Consider the following 18,689-nt stretch of genomic DNA (forward strand, 5'->3'; position numbering starts at 1 on the left):
CAGAGGCTTCTTTCAAATTTTGTGCACAAATTTGTTTTCATCCCTGTTGTGCATTTCTCCTTTCCCAAAAGAATCCATCCAGTGTGGCATATTGACAAGCATGATCATAACAATGATGTGCCCTGTACAATAAAAGGCCACTCTAAACTGTGCAGTTTTGTCACACAACACAATGTCTCAAGTTTTGGGGGAGTGTGCAATTGGCATACTGACTGCCGCAAAGTCCACTAGCACTGGTGCCAGAGAATTTAATGTTAATTTCTCTACCATAAGCTGCCTCGAATGTCATTTTAGATTATTTGGCAGTACAGCCAACTGGCCTCACAACCACAGACCATGTGTTACCACGCCAGTCAAGGACCACATCCGGCCTCTTCACCTGCAGGATCGTCTGAGACCAGCCACCTGATGTAACTGGAGTATTTCTGTCTGTAATTAAAGGCTTTTTGTGGGGAAAAAACATTCTGATTCTATTTCAATTGACTGACTTTTGAACTGTAATTTAGTAAATGCATTGAAATTGTTGCGTTTTATATTAGCAGTAAAACAATGACAAATGTTACTGTTGGGTATGTCATAATTCCAGAAATAAACTAAGGGGTAGACAACTTGAGTCTATCTAGTTTTATGGTCATGAAAAGACGTGTATTAAAGGAGAAGGAAATTAAACGTCGAAATGGAGTTGTGGTGTTACTTGCTTTTTGCACTGGCAAGGATTACTCTTGGGCATTAAACATTTTCATGCGTGTAATTGAATGTTTCATTACATTTACATTTAAGTCATTTAGCAGACGCTCTTACCCAGAGCGACTTACAAATTGGTGCATTCACCTTATGATATCCAGTGGAACAACCACTTTACAATAGTGCATCTAAATCTTTTAAGGGGGGGGGGGGTTAGAAGGATTACTTTATCCTATCCTAGGTATTCCTTAAAGAGGTGGGGTTTCAGGTGTCTCCGGAAGGTGGTGATTGACTCCACTGTCCTGGCGTCGTGAGGGAGCTTGTTCCACCATTGGGGTGCCAGAGCAGCGAACAGTTTTGACTGGGCTGAGCGGGAACTGTGCTTCCTCAGAGGTAGGGGGGCCAGCAGGCCAGAGGTGGATGAACGCAGTGCCCTTGTTTGGGTGTAGGGCCTGATCAGAGCCTGAAGGTATGGAGGTGCCGTTCCCTTCACAGCTCCGTAGGCAATCACCATGGTCTTGTAGCGGATGCGAGCTTCAACTGGAAGCCAGTGGAGAGAGCGGAGGAGCGGGGTGACGTGAGAGAACTTGGGAAGGTTGAACACCAGACGGGCTGCGGCGTTCTGGATGAGTTGTAGGGGTTTAATGGCACAGGCAGGGAGCCCAGCCAACAGCGAGTTGCAGTAATCCAGACGGGAGATGACAAGTGCCTGGATTAGGACCTGCGCCGCTTCCTGTGTGAGGCAGGGTCGTACTCTGCGAATGTTGTAGAGCATGAACCTACAGGATCGGGTCACCGCCTTGATGTTAGTGGAGAACGACAGGGTGTTGTCCAGGATCACGCCAAGGTTCTTAGCACTCTGGGAGGAGGACACAAGGGAGTTGTCAACCGTGATGGCGAGATCATGGAACGGGCAGTCCTTCCCCGGGAGGAAGAGCAGCTCCGTCTTGCCGAGCTTCAGCTTGAGGTGGTGATCCGTCATCCACACTGATATGTCTGACAGACATGCAGAGATGCGATTCGCCGCCTGGTTATCAGAAGGGGGAAAGGAGAAGATTAATTGTGTGTCGTCTGCATAGCAATGATAGGAGAGACCATGTGAGGATATGACAGAGCCAAGTGACTTGGTGTATAGCGAGAATAGGAGAGGGCCTAGAACAGAGCCCTGGGGGACACCAGTGGTGAGAGCGCATGGTGCGGAGACAGATTCTCGCCACGCCACCTGGTAGGAGCGACCTGTCAGGTAAGACGCAATCCAAGCGTGGGCCGCGCCGGAGATGCCCAACCCGGAGAGGGTGGAGAGGAGGATCTGATGGTTCACAGTATCAAAGGCAGCAGATAGGTCTAGAAGGATGAGAGCAGAGGAGAGAGAGTTAGCTTTAGCAGTGCGGAGAGCCTCCGTGACACAGAGAAGAGCAGTCTCAGTTGAATGCCCAGTCTTGAAACCTGACTGATTAGGATCAAGAAGGTCATTCTGAGAGAGATAGCAGGAGAGCTGGCCAAGGACGGCACGTTCAAGAGTTTTGGAGAGAAAAGAAAGAAGGGATACTGGTCTGTAGTTGTTGACATCGGAGGGATCGAGTGTAGGTTTTTTCAGAAGGGGTGCAACTCTCGCTCTCTTGAAGACGGAAGGGACGTAGCCAGCGGTCAAGGATGAGTTGATGAGCGAGGTGAGGTAGGGGAGAAGGTCTACGGAAATGGTCTGGAGAAGAGAGGAGGGGATAGGGTCAAGTGGGCAGGTTGTTGGGCGGCCGGCCGTCACAAGACGCGAGATTTCATCTGGAGAGAGAGGGGAGAAAGAGGTCAAAGCACAGGGTAGGGCAGTGTGAGCAGGACCAGCGGTGTCGTTTGACTTAGCAAACGAGGATCGGATATCGTCAACCTTCTTTTCAAAATGGTTGACGAAGTCATCCGCAGAGAGGGAGGAGGGGGGGGGGGGAGGGGGAGGAGGATTCAGGAGGGAGGAGAAGGTAGCAAAGAGCTTCCTAGGGTTAGAGGCAGATGCTTGGAATTTAGAGTGGTAGAAAGTGGCTTTAGCAGCAGAGACAGAAGAGGAGAATGTAGAGAGGAGGGAGTGAAAGGATGCCAGGTCCGCACGGAGGCGAGTTTTCCTCCATTTCCGCTCGGCTGCCCGGAGCCCTGTTCTGTGAGCTCGTAGTGAGTCGTCGAGCCACGGAGCAGGAGGGGAGGACCGAGCCGGGCTGGAGGATAGGGGACAGAGAAAATCAAAGGATGCAGAAAGGGAGGAGAGGAGGGTTGAGGAGGCAGAATCAGGAGATAGGTTGGAGAAGGTTTGAGCAGAGGGAAGAGATGATAGGATGGAAGAGGAGAGAGTAGCGGGAGAGAGAGGGCGAAGGTTGTTTCAATACATACACTTTGTGTGTGTGTGAGAGAGATGATTGGACTGAAAGTGTGACTGACAGGTTGAGTTATTTTTTTAGGTTGTGTTTACAAAGGCAGCCCAATTCTTATTTTATTTTTTTACTAATTGGTCTTTTGACCAATCAGACCAGCTCTGAAAAAAAATCTGATTGGGGGAAAGAAATATCAGATTTGTGCTGACTAGGAGGATGTTTCCCAACCCTGGTCCTCAAGTACCCCAACAGTACACGTTTTTATTGTAACCCTGGACAAGCACACCTGATTCAACTAATCATGAAGCCCTCAATGAGTTGAATGAGGTGTGTTTGTCCAGGGTTACAATGAAAATGTGTACTGTTGGCGGTACCCGAGGACCAGGGTTAGGAAACACTGGCCTAGTCAGCCTCTTCCTGTAGAGAGAACCATTTGAATATAATCAAATTGGTGATGGCTTCTAAACTGAAGGACAGAGAACCAGAGCCAAGCCACAGACTGAAGGTTCAGGCATACTGATTTATCAGAAACTTTAATCCAGAGCAGAAAGGACATGTAAATGTGGAAACTTATTGTCGATTGTGTGAGGATCACAATTTAGGTGATACAAATAATTTTGTATCGAGGTGAACTTCCCAACTCCTTTAAGTAAATCATTGTGTTCATATGGCTCACTTTTGTGTTAGTCATCTCCTCTTGGCATGCAGTTCGATTAAACATTTGCTACGTTGAGTTACTCCATGTGCTTAACCGACGTCTCCTTTGTCTTGAGCCAACTTCGCTGTCAGCCAAAACGGGGCACCTGGCTCATGCCCGGGACGTAGCCCGGTTCCAAAACTAATGCAATCAACACTAACCTGCTTCACCCGGGGCATTGATGCTCCGTTTGTAAGCAAGTGGGAGGTGGAAATGTACAAGTTGTGAAGTTAATACCAGTTGGATGGGTTCATGTGCTTTGAACTCATTGAGAAACAATGATTGGCTAATGGCCAACAAGCTGAAAAACCATAAGCTAAGCGTACAGCTATCATTCTTGTAAACAAATGATTGAGTTCAAAAACAATATTAGACTGCTTTATATAAATGTTTTGTTACATTTAACTGCCAAAAATACTGTTATCGAGGTAATGTCCTTAGTAGGTGACATCCGAGGTCTACATGTGGGATAAGTTGGAGCTCAGGATGAAAGACAACTTTCCCACTAGTAATTACCAGTTGGAGAGCCATTCAAGTGGATTTTCATGTGGTAAATTCCCACTTGGTTACGAACACAGCATAATAGCACTTCCTTACATTAATTGCACTATAACGGTGACAAACGGTGCCCACATAAAGCTGTCCCAACAGCAGTCCCAACACCTTACCACTGCTACACCTGGCTATCAGCGGAGCCTTGTCTGGCAGCAAAACAGTTAATTCAGCTTAATTTACTGCCTTTTAAAAAAACATAGCTGATGTGGCTGACTTGCTTAAACAAAGGTGGTTTCTACTGACAATTGAGATGTACAACTATGGCATAAGGGGACAACGAGCGGATAAGAGGCAATCCGTAATTTCGATGAAGACAATGAGTGAGCTAGGACGGATATAGTCAACCATTTGTTCAGCACTTTGAAATGTACAGTGACGGAATTCAGAACAAGGGTCGCTCTTACAGTATTCTCCCTCTACACAAATTCAGAACCGTAGGCTAATTAAAGGGGATATATGTAAGACAACGAAAGCTCTTACAATATTCGATAACTACATTTCTCTAAAACAGGCTATAGGCTACATGTGCACCACCAAGTCAGAACAGTAGGCTCAGTTATGAGGGGGAAAGGGCCTCTGGCAGTCTTTATGGGGTTACCACAAGGTTCAATTCTCGGGCTGACTCTCTTCTCTGTATATATCAATGATGTCGATCTTGCTGCTGGTGAGTCTCTGAGTCTCTACGCAGACGACACCATTCTGTTTACATCTGGCACTTCTTTGGATACTGTGCTAACAAACCTCCAAACGAGCTTCAACGCCATACAACACTCCTTCCGTGACCTCCAACTGCTTTTAAATGCAAGTAAAACTAAGTGCATGCTCTTCAACCGATTGCTGCCCGCACCCTCCCGCCCGACTAGTATCACTGCTCTGGACGGTTCTGACTTAGAATATGTGGACAACTACAAATACCTAGGTGTCTTGCTAGACTGTAAACTCTCCTTCCAGACTCACATTAAGCATCTCCAATCCAAAATTATATCAAGAATCGGCTTCCTATTTCGCAAAACAAAGCCTCCTTCACTCATGCTGCCAAACATACCCTCGTAAAATGACTATCCTACCGATCCTTGACTTCGGCGATGTCATTTACAAAATAGCCTCCAACACTCTACTCAGCAAACTGGATGTAGTCTATCACAGTGCCATCCGTTTTGTCACCAAAGCACCATATACTACCCACCACTTCGACCTGTATGTTCTCGTTGGCAGGCCCTCACTACATATTCGTCGCCAAACCCACTGGCTCCAGGTCACCTATAAGTCTATGCTTGGTAAAGCCCTGCCTTATCTCAGCTCACTGGTCACCATAGCAACACCCACCCGTAGCACGTGCTCCAGCAGGTATATTTCATTGGTCACCCCCAAAGCCAACACTTCCTTTGGCCACCTTTCCTTCCAGTTCTCTGCTGGCAATGACTGGAACGAATTGCAAAAATCTCTGAAGCTGGAGTCTTATATCTCCCTCTCTAACTTTAAGCATCAGCTGTCAGAGCAGCTTACCGATCACTGTACCTGTACACAGCCAATCTGTAAATCGCACACCTGACTACCTCATCCCCATATTGTTACTTATCCTCTTGCTCCTTTGCACACCAGTATCTCTACTTGCACATCACCATCTGCACTTCTATCATTCCAGTGTTAATGCTAAATTGTAATTATTTCGCCTCAATGGCCTTCTTATTGCTTTACCTCCCTACATTTGCACACACTGTACATAGATTTTTCTATTGTGTTATTGACTGTACATTTGTTTATGTGTAACTCTGTGTTGTTGTTTGTGTCGCACTGCTTTATCTTGTCCAGGTCGCAGTTGTAAATGAGAACTTGTTCTCAACTGGCCTACCTGGTTAAATAAAGGTGAAATAAAAAAATGTAATAAAAATATGGGGAATGTGGAGACGGGGTCCAGTTAAAGTGCTGTAACTGTGGGGACACCCATAGTGTGGCATATGGGGGTTGTGCAGTGATGAGAAGACAGGTGGAAGTGCAGCATGTGCGGAGTGGGTGTAAAATCTCATATGCAGAAGCAGTGAAGGTAGTTCACGCAGAAACAAGGGGGCCACCTAGAAAAGCATGTATTCCAGGGCCGGTCGGGATGCAGGTTGGGGGAGAACACAAGATTGGTAGTAGACATGAGGAAGGTTGTTACAGTTGTGACAGCAGCAATCATTTGCACAGAAAAATTACAATCTAAGATTAAGAAGATATAGATCATAGTGTAGTAGGCAGTGAAGTATTTTATGATCAGTTCAGCCAGGAATCATGTATTGGTTCATTTTCATAATGGTGTTGATCCTTCAATGGAATGCCAGAAGGTTGATGGCTAATGGGCAAGCGTTCAAACAGCTTCTTGATGTGATATGTCTCCAGGAGACATGGTTTAATCCTACTCTAGATTTTGTAATAGAAGGGTATGTTGCAGTCTGTAGAGATAGTGGGGGGACTTGAGAGGCTAGAGTTGATGGCCCTTGGGAATTTAGTAGGTCAAGATAGATGGGTAATGTGGTGTGGGGATTTTATTGCTCATAGTACGCTCTGGGGAGGGTTACGGACTGATGTAAATAGACAAGTGTTGGAAAAACTACTTGATGAGAAAGGGCTTGTGAGTCTTAATGAAGGCCGGGGAACCAGGATTGACCCAATAACTAGAAATTAATCTGCTCTGGATTTTACTCTGATCTCAAGTTCAATGGCAGGCGGATATAGTTGGAAGGTATTGGAGGACTCTACAGAGGGTAGTGATCACTATCCTATCATGTGTACTGTAGGAATGAGGGTGGAAGTTTCAGTAGGAAGTGGATTGTGGAGATGGATATTTGGGAAAGCAGAGTGGGGTCAGTTTCAGGAGTTGAGTGAACAGGAGCTGTCTCAGGTCGATCTCAATTCAGATATAGAAACAGTGAATGATGGAGTATTAGTAGGGTCCACAAGTCAGGGGAGAAAGAGTAAACGCAGTTCCCTGGTGGAGTGTAGAGAAGCTGTGAAGTGTAGGAACGGGGCTTTCAGAATGTTGAAAAGGTCCCATAATTACCAGCACCTGATTCATTATAAACAAGCACAAGCAGTATTAAGGAGGATCATTAGGACAGCTAAGAGGGAGTATTGGCGCCAGTTCTGTGGAAACATAGGCAGGATCACTCATGTGGGAGAAGTACGTGGGATTATTAAGAGGATGAGTGGGGTCAGATGAGATTGGGATCTCCCTGTGCTGAAAAGTTGGGAGATTGTTGCAGTGAGAGATACTGAGAAGGCAGAGATGTTAGCCTAGGCATTTGTGAAGGTGCACAGCTCAAATAATCTGACAGAAGAGGGCCAGCGTGGGAGAGAGAGGGTCAGAGGAGAACATCCGGGGGTTGTGGATCAGAGAGAGATGGTCGGGGATACATTGAATGGCCCTTTTGCTTTGGTTGAGATGAAGAGAGAATTAGCTAAAGCTGGGGTAACATCTCCTGGGAAGGATGAGATGTGTTACATCACGATGGCTCATCTCAGTGACACTGCAATGGGGAAAGTATTGGGCCTTTACAATAAGGTGTGGCAGGAACTGCCTGGAAGTTGGAAGCAGGCTGTAGTTGTGCCAATACGGAAACCAGGGAAAGACCCTACTAGTCCTTCAAGCTATAGTCTGATAGCATTGACATCTCATGTATGTAAATTTATGGAAAGGATGATAACGGAAAGGCTGACTTACTTTCTGGAGAGTAGAGGACTAATTAACTCGTTGCACTATCAACGCTGCAGGAGATGTAATACTTCACCCTGTTCCGGGGTGAACAGAGCAAAGTACAGGTTGTTCTGAAATCTCAAATAATCTGATTTGTACTGAAACTCTGTGTGATTTTAAATGCAGAAAAGGTTTGACATTTTTACATCTTAACGTTTGTAGTTTATTACCTAAATGGATCATGTCAAGATCTGGGCCACAAATAATCTTCTTTGTGTCGCTCTTAAAGGCTACCTCCAGTCATAAACAATTAGAATTTTTGGGAGAGATGCTGTTAAAGTTAAGACAACAGCTAACCTTGACATATTGGGTCAACCTACAAGGACATAAGGTTACACATCCTAAGAAAAAGGTGCTCTTAGAGTGCTGGGAATATGACATCTGAATACAAGTTTCGGGTGGATAGGCATTGGCATGGGGAGGGAGTTTAGTCCCTCTGTGGTTCTTCCTGCTATCCCACCTTGGTTTCTGCCTCAGCCAGTGATAGATCTAGGGTTGCTTGAGAGGGTAAGAACTGTTGAGGAAGGAGTAGATTCAGTTGTAAGTGAACATTTAAGAACACAATACTATTTTTTCTTGACTATGGCTGCGGTCCAAACACTTAAAACACACCCTATCCCCTCAGCCCTCAAATTAAGTGGACACTTCTGATGACGTATCATGACGTCTGACGAGTATACACTTGCAGGGAAAGGGGCGAGGGAGGAACGAAAGATTTTTTAAATTGACCACCCTTGGCCGAAAATTCATCACTCGTTCATCCTGCGATGATTGTGTTTTCAGCCACCGGTAACTTGTGGGTGCTTTATATGTGCTACAGTCAATTATGAGTGCACGTCTACTTATTAAATACATCATTATTAATATTTAAGGTGGCAGTGACAAAAAGAGCAATGGATCATTTATGTTTACACAATGGAGTTGATGGCCATACTCTTGGCTGCAGAGTGGGTGGAGGTGGTGAGCCAGACAAGGTAGTCATCTGCTCTGACTCCTGTGCAGCACTGATGAGCTGCAATTAAATGTCTCGGCACAGACAGAATGTATTTATTGTATGAGGTTTTACAGTGCTTTTATAGGGTGAGACAGATGGGGGTATTTGTGATGTTCCTCTGTGCACCAGCTCATGTGGGAGTAGAGGGGAATGAGGAGGTGGATGTTATCGCCAAGCAGGCTCTTAAACATACAGTTGGTGGCGGTAATGCACTTTAGTTGGTTGCCAACTGCCATAAAACATCCACAGAGGAAGTTTTCGTACGCTGCCCTGGATCACGTGACCAGAATGCTCCGGACTAAAATAACAGTGAGGGCGAAGGAAAGATTGTAGCCAAGTCTCTCTCAGCAAGTATTTTAATCACCCTCTCATTCATCGAAGGTCGCTAAGGTTTGTGGATGAATTAATAGGTCAAAGGACGTCTTGGCAAAAAAGGTAAAACTATATCAAGAACCGTGTAGCAGCCTATTGAGCTTGTCAATAACTTAGCCAACGCGATGCTAGCCAGAGTGCTAGGAAGTAACATCGTCAATATTTTATGAGTAACGTTAGCTGTACTAGCAACACCTCGGAGCAGTTGGACGCTGGAATGACTGAAATAAACATTTTATGACATGGCTAGCTAGGTTGTACCTGTTATTTTTCCTGATGGTTTGTTTGCTAGTTAGTTGATATTCCACGCACTGTTGATTCTAGCCAGCGAGCAAGGTTGAAGCTGTCCAGAAAGCAATTAAACAGTTGGCTAGCGTGAGCGCGATATATTAATTTGGTGGGTGCTTAGTTTTAGATATTAACCCACTGGTTCTCAGCTATAAGCACCGCTTACCGGTGGAACCATGTGAACTACAATCCCGACGCTCTGCTTTAACGTTTAGAAACGTCAATCATCGCGTTTGATATGGTTTTGAAAACACAAGTTCCATAGCTTTCAAATAAAATATATATACTTACTGTAGCAGATTTGCACAGATCCATACATCTGTGTGTCTCCAGCCAACGAGCTACACTTCCTCCCCAGTTACGCGTACACACAGGTGTTCGAGCAAGCTAATTGGCACAGGTGGTTGTCTGTCTTCGTAAACAAGTGCAGTAACATGGACATATGTCTGTGTGGGAACAATACCCGTAATACAGGCTTCAGGAATATCATGCACAAAATGAATTGTTCAGCTACAAATAATTTGACCAAGTTGTAAATGATTTACCTACCTACTAGACATCATGGTCGTATCAGGTTGAACTTTCCTGACAAGGATGTTGCCGTATGACTAAAAAGAGAAGACCTTTTACAATGAGTTGTCTAAATCTCTACTATATGTGTCAAACACAAGTTAAATTCTTAGCCAACATTGACAAGGATGTAACCATGTCACTTTTTTTTGCTGCAGCTGGCATTAAGGCACAACCCATACTTTCAAGCACTCACTGCTCAATATTTTGTGTAGCTGGCAATAGCCATGTTTTTTTGGGCTGAACTATAGACGGGGATGCAAACCACTCATAAAACAATGGAATCCCAGCAAAGTGAGCAGCCTAGTTTTGGATATGTCTCAAGAATTCAGCCATAGTGTCTCAAATGTGTTGGACCACACTGTAAAATTGGCCCACCGACAAACATTAACTCTAAATGTATTTTATTTCCTTTTATTAATGTTGCCATCCATCCTTGTCTGCTAGTTGCCATGAGCAGTGAGCTGAACGTGCCCATGGGCTCCCCGGCCCCGGGGGGCTCAGAGCAGATGCCGGAGGGTGGAGGGATGGACTACAGGGACTGGGTGCGCCGCAGCTACCTGGAGCTGGTCACCTCCAATCACCACTCTGTACAGGCCCTGTCTTGGAGGAAGCTCTACTTGAGCCGGGCCAAGCTGAAAGCCTCCAGCCGCACCTCTGCCCTGCTCTCAGGCTTTGCTATGGTGAGTTACCCCACTATTTTCCAGGGATAATAATCCCTTCAAAGTTGTTTTCAAGATCAATTTCCCTGGCAGCCTGTATGTTGTATCACTAGAGACTGAGACATTTTTCAGATAAACCTCTTGAGGGAAAAAAAGCAAACTCACTCACTCACTCCCAGGCTGCTATTAATAGCATGTGAACCAATCTGAAAAGTAGGAAGTTTTGACATTTATGCTAGTAGCTATCCTGCTCACTGTGGTGGTGGACTGTGATAATAATGATGATGATGATGGTGATGTTGTTGTTGTGCCATGCTAGGTGGCCATGGTGGAGGTCCAGCTGGAGATGCAGTACAACTACCCGCGCATGCTCCTCATCGCCTTTAGTGTGTGCACCACGGTGCTGGTGGCTGTACACTTATTTGCGTTGCTCATCAGCACCTGCATCCTGCCGCATGTGGAGGCGGTCAGCAACATCCACAACCTCAACTCAGTCAGTGAGTCACCTCACGAGCGCATGCACCACTACATTGAGCTGGCCTGGGGCTTCTCCACCGCCCTGGGCATCCTGCTCTTCCTGGCCGAGGTGGTGCTGCTCTGCTGGATCAAGTTCCTGCCCGTGGACTCTGGTGCTGCCAACCAGGTGGCTGTGGCGGCTGCCGAACTGGCACTATCTAAGGTGAACTGTAGTGGCCCCGCCGTGCCGTCCGCCGCTCCGCCAGGGCACAGCGGCTGGCAGGCGGCCTTGGCCTCCACCATCATCATGGTGCCGGTGGGGGTGATCTTTGTGGTATTCACCATCCACTTCTACCGCTCTCTGGTGAGCCACAAGACAGAGCGCCACCACCAGGAGATCGAGGAACTGCACAAGATTAAGGTGCAGCTGGATGGGTGTGAAAGAGGCCTACAGGCAGTGTGAGCTCTTTAGCTCCTCTTTCTGCTCTTCTGTCCACTCTCAATGGCATTGACAAGCACCAAAATTCCACTGAATAAGTGGGAGGATTAAGGATTTCTCCCACGCTACTAATTTATTGAGGTCAAAGGTTAGAGTATGTTTGTTTTGGAAAATAGTATCTTGTCTCTGAGCGAAGTAGGATCTGATGTATTGAGGTACATTAAAATAGGACTTATTTTCTAATATCTTGAGGGCTATTTTGTGAGTTGTTCATTTGTGCCATCTCTCCACAATTCATAAAGGAATTGGTGAAAATCTAAATAAGATGTCAAACTTCACTGCATGCTTGTTCTCACAAGGCAGTGTTATTGTGGTCATGCCAGGCTATGGTTTACACAGATCACGGCAGTAAGCAGATACAGAAGCGGGTGGAAACAGTCCATTTACTTTTTGAAGTTGTTCATGTTGCACCAAACAGTGTAATGTTTCTCAGTAGGTGACAGTAATAGGAGCACACACAAATGCTGTGTGTAGACATGCTTTGGGGAGTATGTTCACTTAATCTGCATTATAATCCATATTTTATATAGAACTCCCTCCCAGGCCTATAAACTGTCCTTTAGTTCTTAGGCTACTCTGTGGTGTCAAAGATAGTGAATAGCTACGGTGGATCGGCGTTAAGACTTGTAATCTCCTCATATTAGTGAAGGACTGCTTATTTATTTTAAGTTGCTGTTAATTATTGTTAAAAGAGACTACCTGCTCACACAGCAAATTAATATTGAAGTTACAATGTATATGCTCACCAAAGTATAGTTTAGTGAACTTCCATTGGCTTATATAACAAAACAGTATAAACATTGACAAATAATAGAATGACTACATGAAATTCATATCCACTGCTATGCATTATATTTTCTTTACGACATTGGCACAAAACATGTTTTATGTGCCAAAAAGGGCGAGGTAATTGCTCCTGTCCTATTCAAAACAACACTGACATGTTAATACCTGTCTGAACATGTTTACAATAGTATTATTGCAGCAGAGAGGATGCTTACTGTATGATAAGTAACCAGTGTCAAATGTCATTTGCACCATTACTTTTTATGGAAGTGTGTCGGCTATGATTAAATTGAAGAGGGTTACTGAATATATCACTGATGCAATGAACCAGGCACGATGATCATAACTCAATGCTTATTGAATACTTTCATTCTTAACACTTTATTGGTGGGTTTGAGTGGTGACCTATGGATGAGGAATGTAAATACAGTCAATGGTGCCAGTTCTCTTGAATAAATATTTTTTTTCTCAGCTTAAAAAAAAAAAAGTTAAGTTAACATTCCAAACAAAGATTTTTCTGACCAAGAATCTCCTTTCTTTCAATGTGGTGGAAAAAGACAAAAGTGCACTTGTAGTTTAGTTTGAAAGTTAGTGTTAATACTAGAATGTCACATTGTTTTCTTCTTCAGGTCATACTTAAGTGTTGTAAATGTCCCCTCTGAAAAAAGTTTATTTGACCAAACAAAAGGATTGTATGTTGATGGGGAAACAATGCTGTCAATTTGTTCAAACCTGACTTATTTTGGATATTAACAACACATGGGGTATTGTGGTACATTTACTGCTTTCTGTGCACTATGTAGTCTATTAAAGGTTCTGTGGAATAGCATGTCTTTTAATATCTTGTTAATGAATGTTAAATAAAGACTCATCTTATTTTGTTATTTCCATGCCCTACTCTGTGTACTTGTGTCTATATTTTATGAGCTGACTATATCTTGTGAAGACCTAGGTCGTGTTTCCCTGCTAAGACGTTGCATGCATCAACCAATGGTTCCGTTCCATGTCATCAACAGTGCCATTGGGCGGCAGATTGCTATAACATTTGGTTAGCTTATAGTAAAGAGCTGACACACGTCAGCAACGTCTGAGCAGAGGAACACAGCCATAGTATACCAGAGTTATACAGATGATCCCATTCCCAGAAGTTAAGACAGGCCATGCCCCATCTAATTTGGCAATCTTGCCTTACATAAGATAATGTTTCTGATTAGCTGCTAACTTTCCACTTTGTTTATTCCAGAATGAATGATAATGCCCCAGACAGCTTGGATGTATTAAAGAGAATCAGACTATTTTGTTGTCTGGCTTCTCTCTGTAATATGCATCAATTGAAAAGCCTATCCTTCCACGTCTCAAGAGGGCCAGATGGTACACACCTGCGATATTTTGAAACAGCCAAATTGCTATTCTGATGATGTGCTACACCAAAGATGCTACCATAGTGATTGTGGTTGTCCAATCCTGGCCCTGGTTTGTTCAATTACACAACATTTACAGCTGTGTAATCATTACACTAATTGGACATGTAATTATTGTCCCAAGTGATAGCCAATAGAACACCCCAAGCACACACTATCCAATCAAGTTAGTTTACTTAAAAGGATGGCTCACACAACTTGTGTTTATGCATTCTCTTATTACTGGAGGGACAAGTCACCAAACCGCTACATCTTCTAGTTTATTACAATGCCTCTGATACATTGAAGAGGATGGGTATGTCTTTTTTTTAATTACTTTTGATCACGCTACCAGTAGTTCTTACTTCAATGGCCAAATGGTTAGATGCTAATCTTGTAAAATGTTTAGAAACTGGTTTGGTTTCTTTTGGAGCGTTGTCTGTAATTAAGTTCCTGGCTTTTAACCTAATGAGTACCAACAAAATAGCATAGTTTGGTCTTGTGACACTGTTGCAGCTATGATGATGAAATGAAGCATTTCCTGACTTGGTATTGACACTCAAGGGTGTTGCTGACCAAGGTGTGATTGATTTTAATCTTCTCTCTGAGCTGTTATATCCAAATGAGCTGTTTGATTTCCTGCAAATACCCAAATGTTTAATCACATCCTGTTGAGATCCTGACTTGTTTTCTATTTATTAAAATCACAGGGGGGGCTATTCAGGACTTGGAACCAGTTCACCAGTAACTTGGCAACCAATGGTATGTAGCCCACAAGCTGGATCCTTAGGCTGTGTTCACACTGGTAGCCCTATTACTTTTCTCACTTATTGGTCTTTCTGAAAACGTATTGGTCAAAAGGCCAGTAAGTTGGAAAAATATCATGATTGGGCTTCTTGTGTAAACACAGCCTAATTTTCCTGATGTCACTCTGGCCAATGGCCATGTATGCTCCATTTCAAACAGAAAATATTCCCATTAGGTTTTAGTGGCAAGCTATGTGAAGCATTTCCTGACTCTATTGTCACTGACCAAGGTGTGATTGGTTGTAATCTTCTCTCCGAGCTGGTAAGTCTAAATGCCCTCTGTCCGCATCCTCTCCACTAATGTGGGGTGAGACTGGTGGTCTATCTTATAATTGAATTTATACAGTGGCTTTGATGGGTTGAACCCCCAACAATGCAAAGTACTTAGACCTTTTGAAAAACAGTTTGTGCTCTGCAAGGGTTCCTTGGTTGATGCAAATCTTTTTTGGCATTGGTGGCTTCTATTTGCGTAGATATGATTAACTTGCAGGAAATGGTTAATTTAACCATTCATTCCAAATGTCCAACCAGTTATCTAGCCTTGAACTGCTTTAATATGTGGTCTTCTGTTTCAGTTGAAGAGGCGCTTGATCATCTGTCATGGTGCCTTATTATTAAGGAAATGGCCTTTGACTTTAAACAGTGGGCTGGACCCCAGCAAGATGAGTGAACTTTTAAGCTGATGTCATTTTAAATGTTTTTTTTTTATGGAGCTGGATGGGAGGCCCCCTTTTCATATTAGAAGAACTCTCCAGCCAGACCACAATAGATCACGTTCACATATCTGCATGGAGGTTGTGACCTGTTTCTAAATATATTGTGACGACTTCAATGAAAAGTACTTGTTTGTCCACTTAGATTAGAACACATATTCTAATCTATCATGAATTAGTATTTTATTCATCAACTGGTTCATGTAATCAGGACAAGCTTGATGGGGTTAACTGTCCCAGTCTTCAAATTCATCCTGGTTAAAGGGAATTCTTTAATGTGATTCCAGCTAGATCTAGCTCTATAGCAGTATTATTAACAGCCTTGTTCTTTTGACAATTTTCAGATGCCTTTGCTGTTTACTGAAGGAATCCACTGGGACCTTGCAGGCTTGAAATAGCTTTTGGCCTTTGGAGAAGATCATGTTAAAGAAGCTCTGACCAAGGCCTTGAGGCTGCTTAGTAAAAAGCAGTGATACTAATGAGAGCAGTGAGCGGTTTTCTTTTTCTCATGGTAGTCAATTGGTAACATGCAACAAAGATGGCTCAAATGTGTAAGTGCCTTTTTAAATTTGGGAAAGATCATGGTCAAATTCATGGGGATGGCTCACAAATTAAATTTAAGGGAGTATATTGCATTGGAAGCCTAATTTGAAAAATACCTCTTGTCATGTTGTAATAAACTGGACTTGTTCAAAACAGACATTACTGCATTGAAGAGGAACTGCCCCTAAAAATCCAACTAATCCTTTTGAAAATGGTCTGTGGCATCAAACATTTTATTCTTAAGTCAAAATTGACTTAAGTGAGATTACTTTGGTAATCTAAAACTGAGTTTGATACCTGTCACAGGGAGTAAAGTTTAAGCTGGGTTTGGATTACATTTGTCAAATCATGCCCCCTTCGACAAACTCGATGTGCAAATTGCCCACGTCACTTAGCTATGAGAAACTAGCCACAAGAAGGATTACTGATGGTGGACTACACATTTTGTTTTCAGAGTACCTCATTGCAAGTGCAAAGGGGAATGTGCCATAGTTGAAGTTGATGCAGCAAGTTTGGACTGTAATAAAAATTCAAGGGAACATGCTAATTTGACAAAGTAAAAATCCAATCTCAATGGATATTAGACTTCAGAATTGCATTGGGGGCATATTTTTCACTGTACAGCCTTACTAATGGATTGTGGCTCAATGAAATGGGGTGTCAGTCTACTCAGTGACACCCACAACTGTAGAATTTAAATTGTCAGGGAAGGGGAGGAGCATCCTCAGTGAAATTCATAACTTAAAACATTTCATGTTACCCTTAACTCTATAATCACGTGTCACCAAATTGCATTAAACACTTTTGCAAAGGTCTACAGTAGCCTCAAAAGCACTCTGTAGGGTAGCACCATGGTATAGCCGGAGGACAGCTAGCTTCCATCCTCTGGGTACGTTGACTTCAATACAAACCGTAGAAGGCTGCTGGTTCTCACCCCCTTCCACATGGACACAAAGTAATTGACCATTTCCGTAGGCCGTTCTCCAACTGATCAGAGCGCTTGCAGCATGAACTGACATGTCCACCCAGTCAAAGGCGCAAATGTTAATTCTCAAGTTTGAGTTCCTGAGTGCACTGGAGCAGGTCTTCAAGGATTGCTCTGTTACTCTTTCCTTGATCCTGACTAGTCTCCCAGTCCCTGCCACTGAGAAACATCCCACAGCGTCATGTTACTGCCACCACCATGCTTCACTGTAGGGATGGTGCCAGGTTTCCTCCAGACATGACGCTTGGTATTCAGGCCAAAGAGTTCAATCTTGGTTTCATCAGACCAGAGAATCAGTGGTCAGAGGCCTTCAGGTGAATGTCAAACTCCAAGCTGGGCGTCATGTGCCTTTAACTGAGGAGTGGCTTCCGTCTGGCCACTCTACCACAAAGGCCTAATTTTTGGAGTGCTGCAGAGATGGTTGTCCTTCTGGAAGGTTCTCCCATCTCCACAGAGGAGCTCTGGAGCTCTGTCAGTGACCATCGGTTACTTGGTCACCTCCCCGACCAAGGCCCCTCTCCCCCAATTGCTCAGCTTGGCCGGGCAGCCAACTCTAGGAGTCTTGGTGGTTCCATACTTCCATTTAAGAATGAAGGCCACTGTGTTCTTGTGGACCTTCAATGCTGCAGAAATGTTTTGGTACCCTTCCACAGATCTGTGCCTTGACACAATCCTGTCATGGAGCGCCACAGACAATTCCTTTGACCTCGTGGCTTGGTTTTTGCTCTGACATGTACTGTCAATTGTGGGACCTTATAGACAGGTGTGTGCTTTTCCAAATCATGCCCAATCAATTTAATTTACCACAGGTGGACTCAAGTTGTAGAAACATCTCAAGGATGATCAAAGGAGAGAATGCATCTGAGCTCAATTGCAAGTCTCATAGAAAAGGGTCTGAGTATCGAGGTATTTCTGGTTTTTATTGTTAATATTTGCAATGTCTACATGTGTTTTTGCTTTTTCATTATGGTGTATTGTGTGTAGATTGATGGGAAAAAAATATTTTAATCCATTTTAGCATAAGGCTGTAATGTAACAAAATGTGTAAAAAGGGAAGGGGTCTGAATTCTTTACGAATGCACTGTAGATACTCTGCATGCCAGTCTCTCTTGGCTAAAAGTTGAGAGACTGACTGCATCACTTTTGTATTAGATTTTTGTAAGTTCTAAATTGTTTTGCATAGTGAACTTACACACTTACCACACCAGGGGTCTTTTCACAGTCCCACAAATTCAAGAAAGCGTACAGTATTATATATAGCCATTATTGCATGTAACTCCCATACCATATTCCTCCAATGAACAGCAAACCTGGTTTCAAAACAGATCATGCAACACCCACGGCACAACACCTCTCCCTTATTTGACCTAGATAGTGCATGTATTGATATGTAGGCTGTGTGATGTTTTTAAATGTATGTAGATCTGTGCTTGAGCAGTTGTCTATTATTGTTCTGTATTATGTTTTGTGTGGACCCCAGGAAGAGTAGCTGCTGCTTTCGGAAAAGCTAATGGGAAGCCTAATAAAATACAAAAAATACCTCTTGCCTGCTCACCAACGGTCATTGATGGGCAGAACAAAATTGGGTAGGT

The 18,689-nt window shown here is 43.7% G+C and overlaps 1 protein-coding gene and 1 non-coding gene across 3 annotated transcripts; both read left to right on the plus strand.

The window, feature by feature from the left end:
* The first annotated feature begins 9,270 nt into the window (after positions 1-9,270).
* LOC106567668 (protein orai-2) lies at positions 9,271-13,547 on the plus strand. 2 transcript variants are annotated; one of them, XM_014137224.3, is made up of 3 exons: positions 9,271-9,452; positions 10,695-10,930; positions 11,229-13,547. In XM_014137224.3, exons 2-3 carry the CDS (start codon positions 10,700-10,702, stop codon positions 11,826-11,828), a joined length of 831 nt encoding a protein of 276 aa, XP_013992699.1. In that variant the 5' UTR covers positions 9,271-9,452; positions 10,695-10,699; the 3' UTR covers positions 11,829-13,547. The 2 variants fall into 2 exon arrangements, with proteins under 2 accessions (XP_013992699.1, XP_013992700.1); XM_014137225.3 differs by having other exon boundaries at positions 9,278-9,407.
* Positions 13,548-14,564: 1,017 nt separating this feature from the next.
* LOC123726267 (Z30 small nucleolar RNA) lies at positions 14,565-14,662 on the plus strand. The gene has a single exon (XR_006758658.1). It is a non-coding gene; the product is annotated as a Z30 small nucleolar RNA (small nucleolar RNA).
* The last annotated feature ends 4,027 nt before the right edge of the window (positions 14,663-18,689 follow it).

This window comes from Salmo salar, chromosome 13, assembly GCF_965601325.2.
Source record: "Salmo salar chromosome 13, fSalSal1, whole genome shotgun sequence".
In the NCBI taxonomy this organism is placed as follows: Eukaryota; Metazoa; Chordata; class Actinopteri; order Salmoniformes; family Salmonidae; genus Salmo; species Salmo salar.

Bases quoted from the DNA above. Each gene is read 5' to 3' on its own strand.
- LOC106567668 (XM_014137224.3), top strand. From the start codon at position 10,700: ATGAGCAGTGAGCTGAACGTGCCCATGGGCTCCCCGGCCCCGGGGGGC. The intron at 10,931-11,228 runs GTGAGTTACCCC...GTGCCATGCTAG, and splicing joins TGCTCTCAGGCTTTGCTATG to GTGGCCATGGTGGAGGTCCA.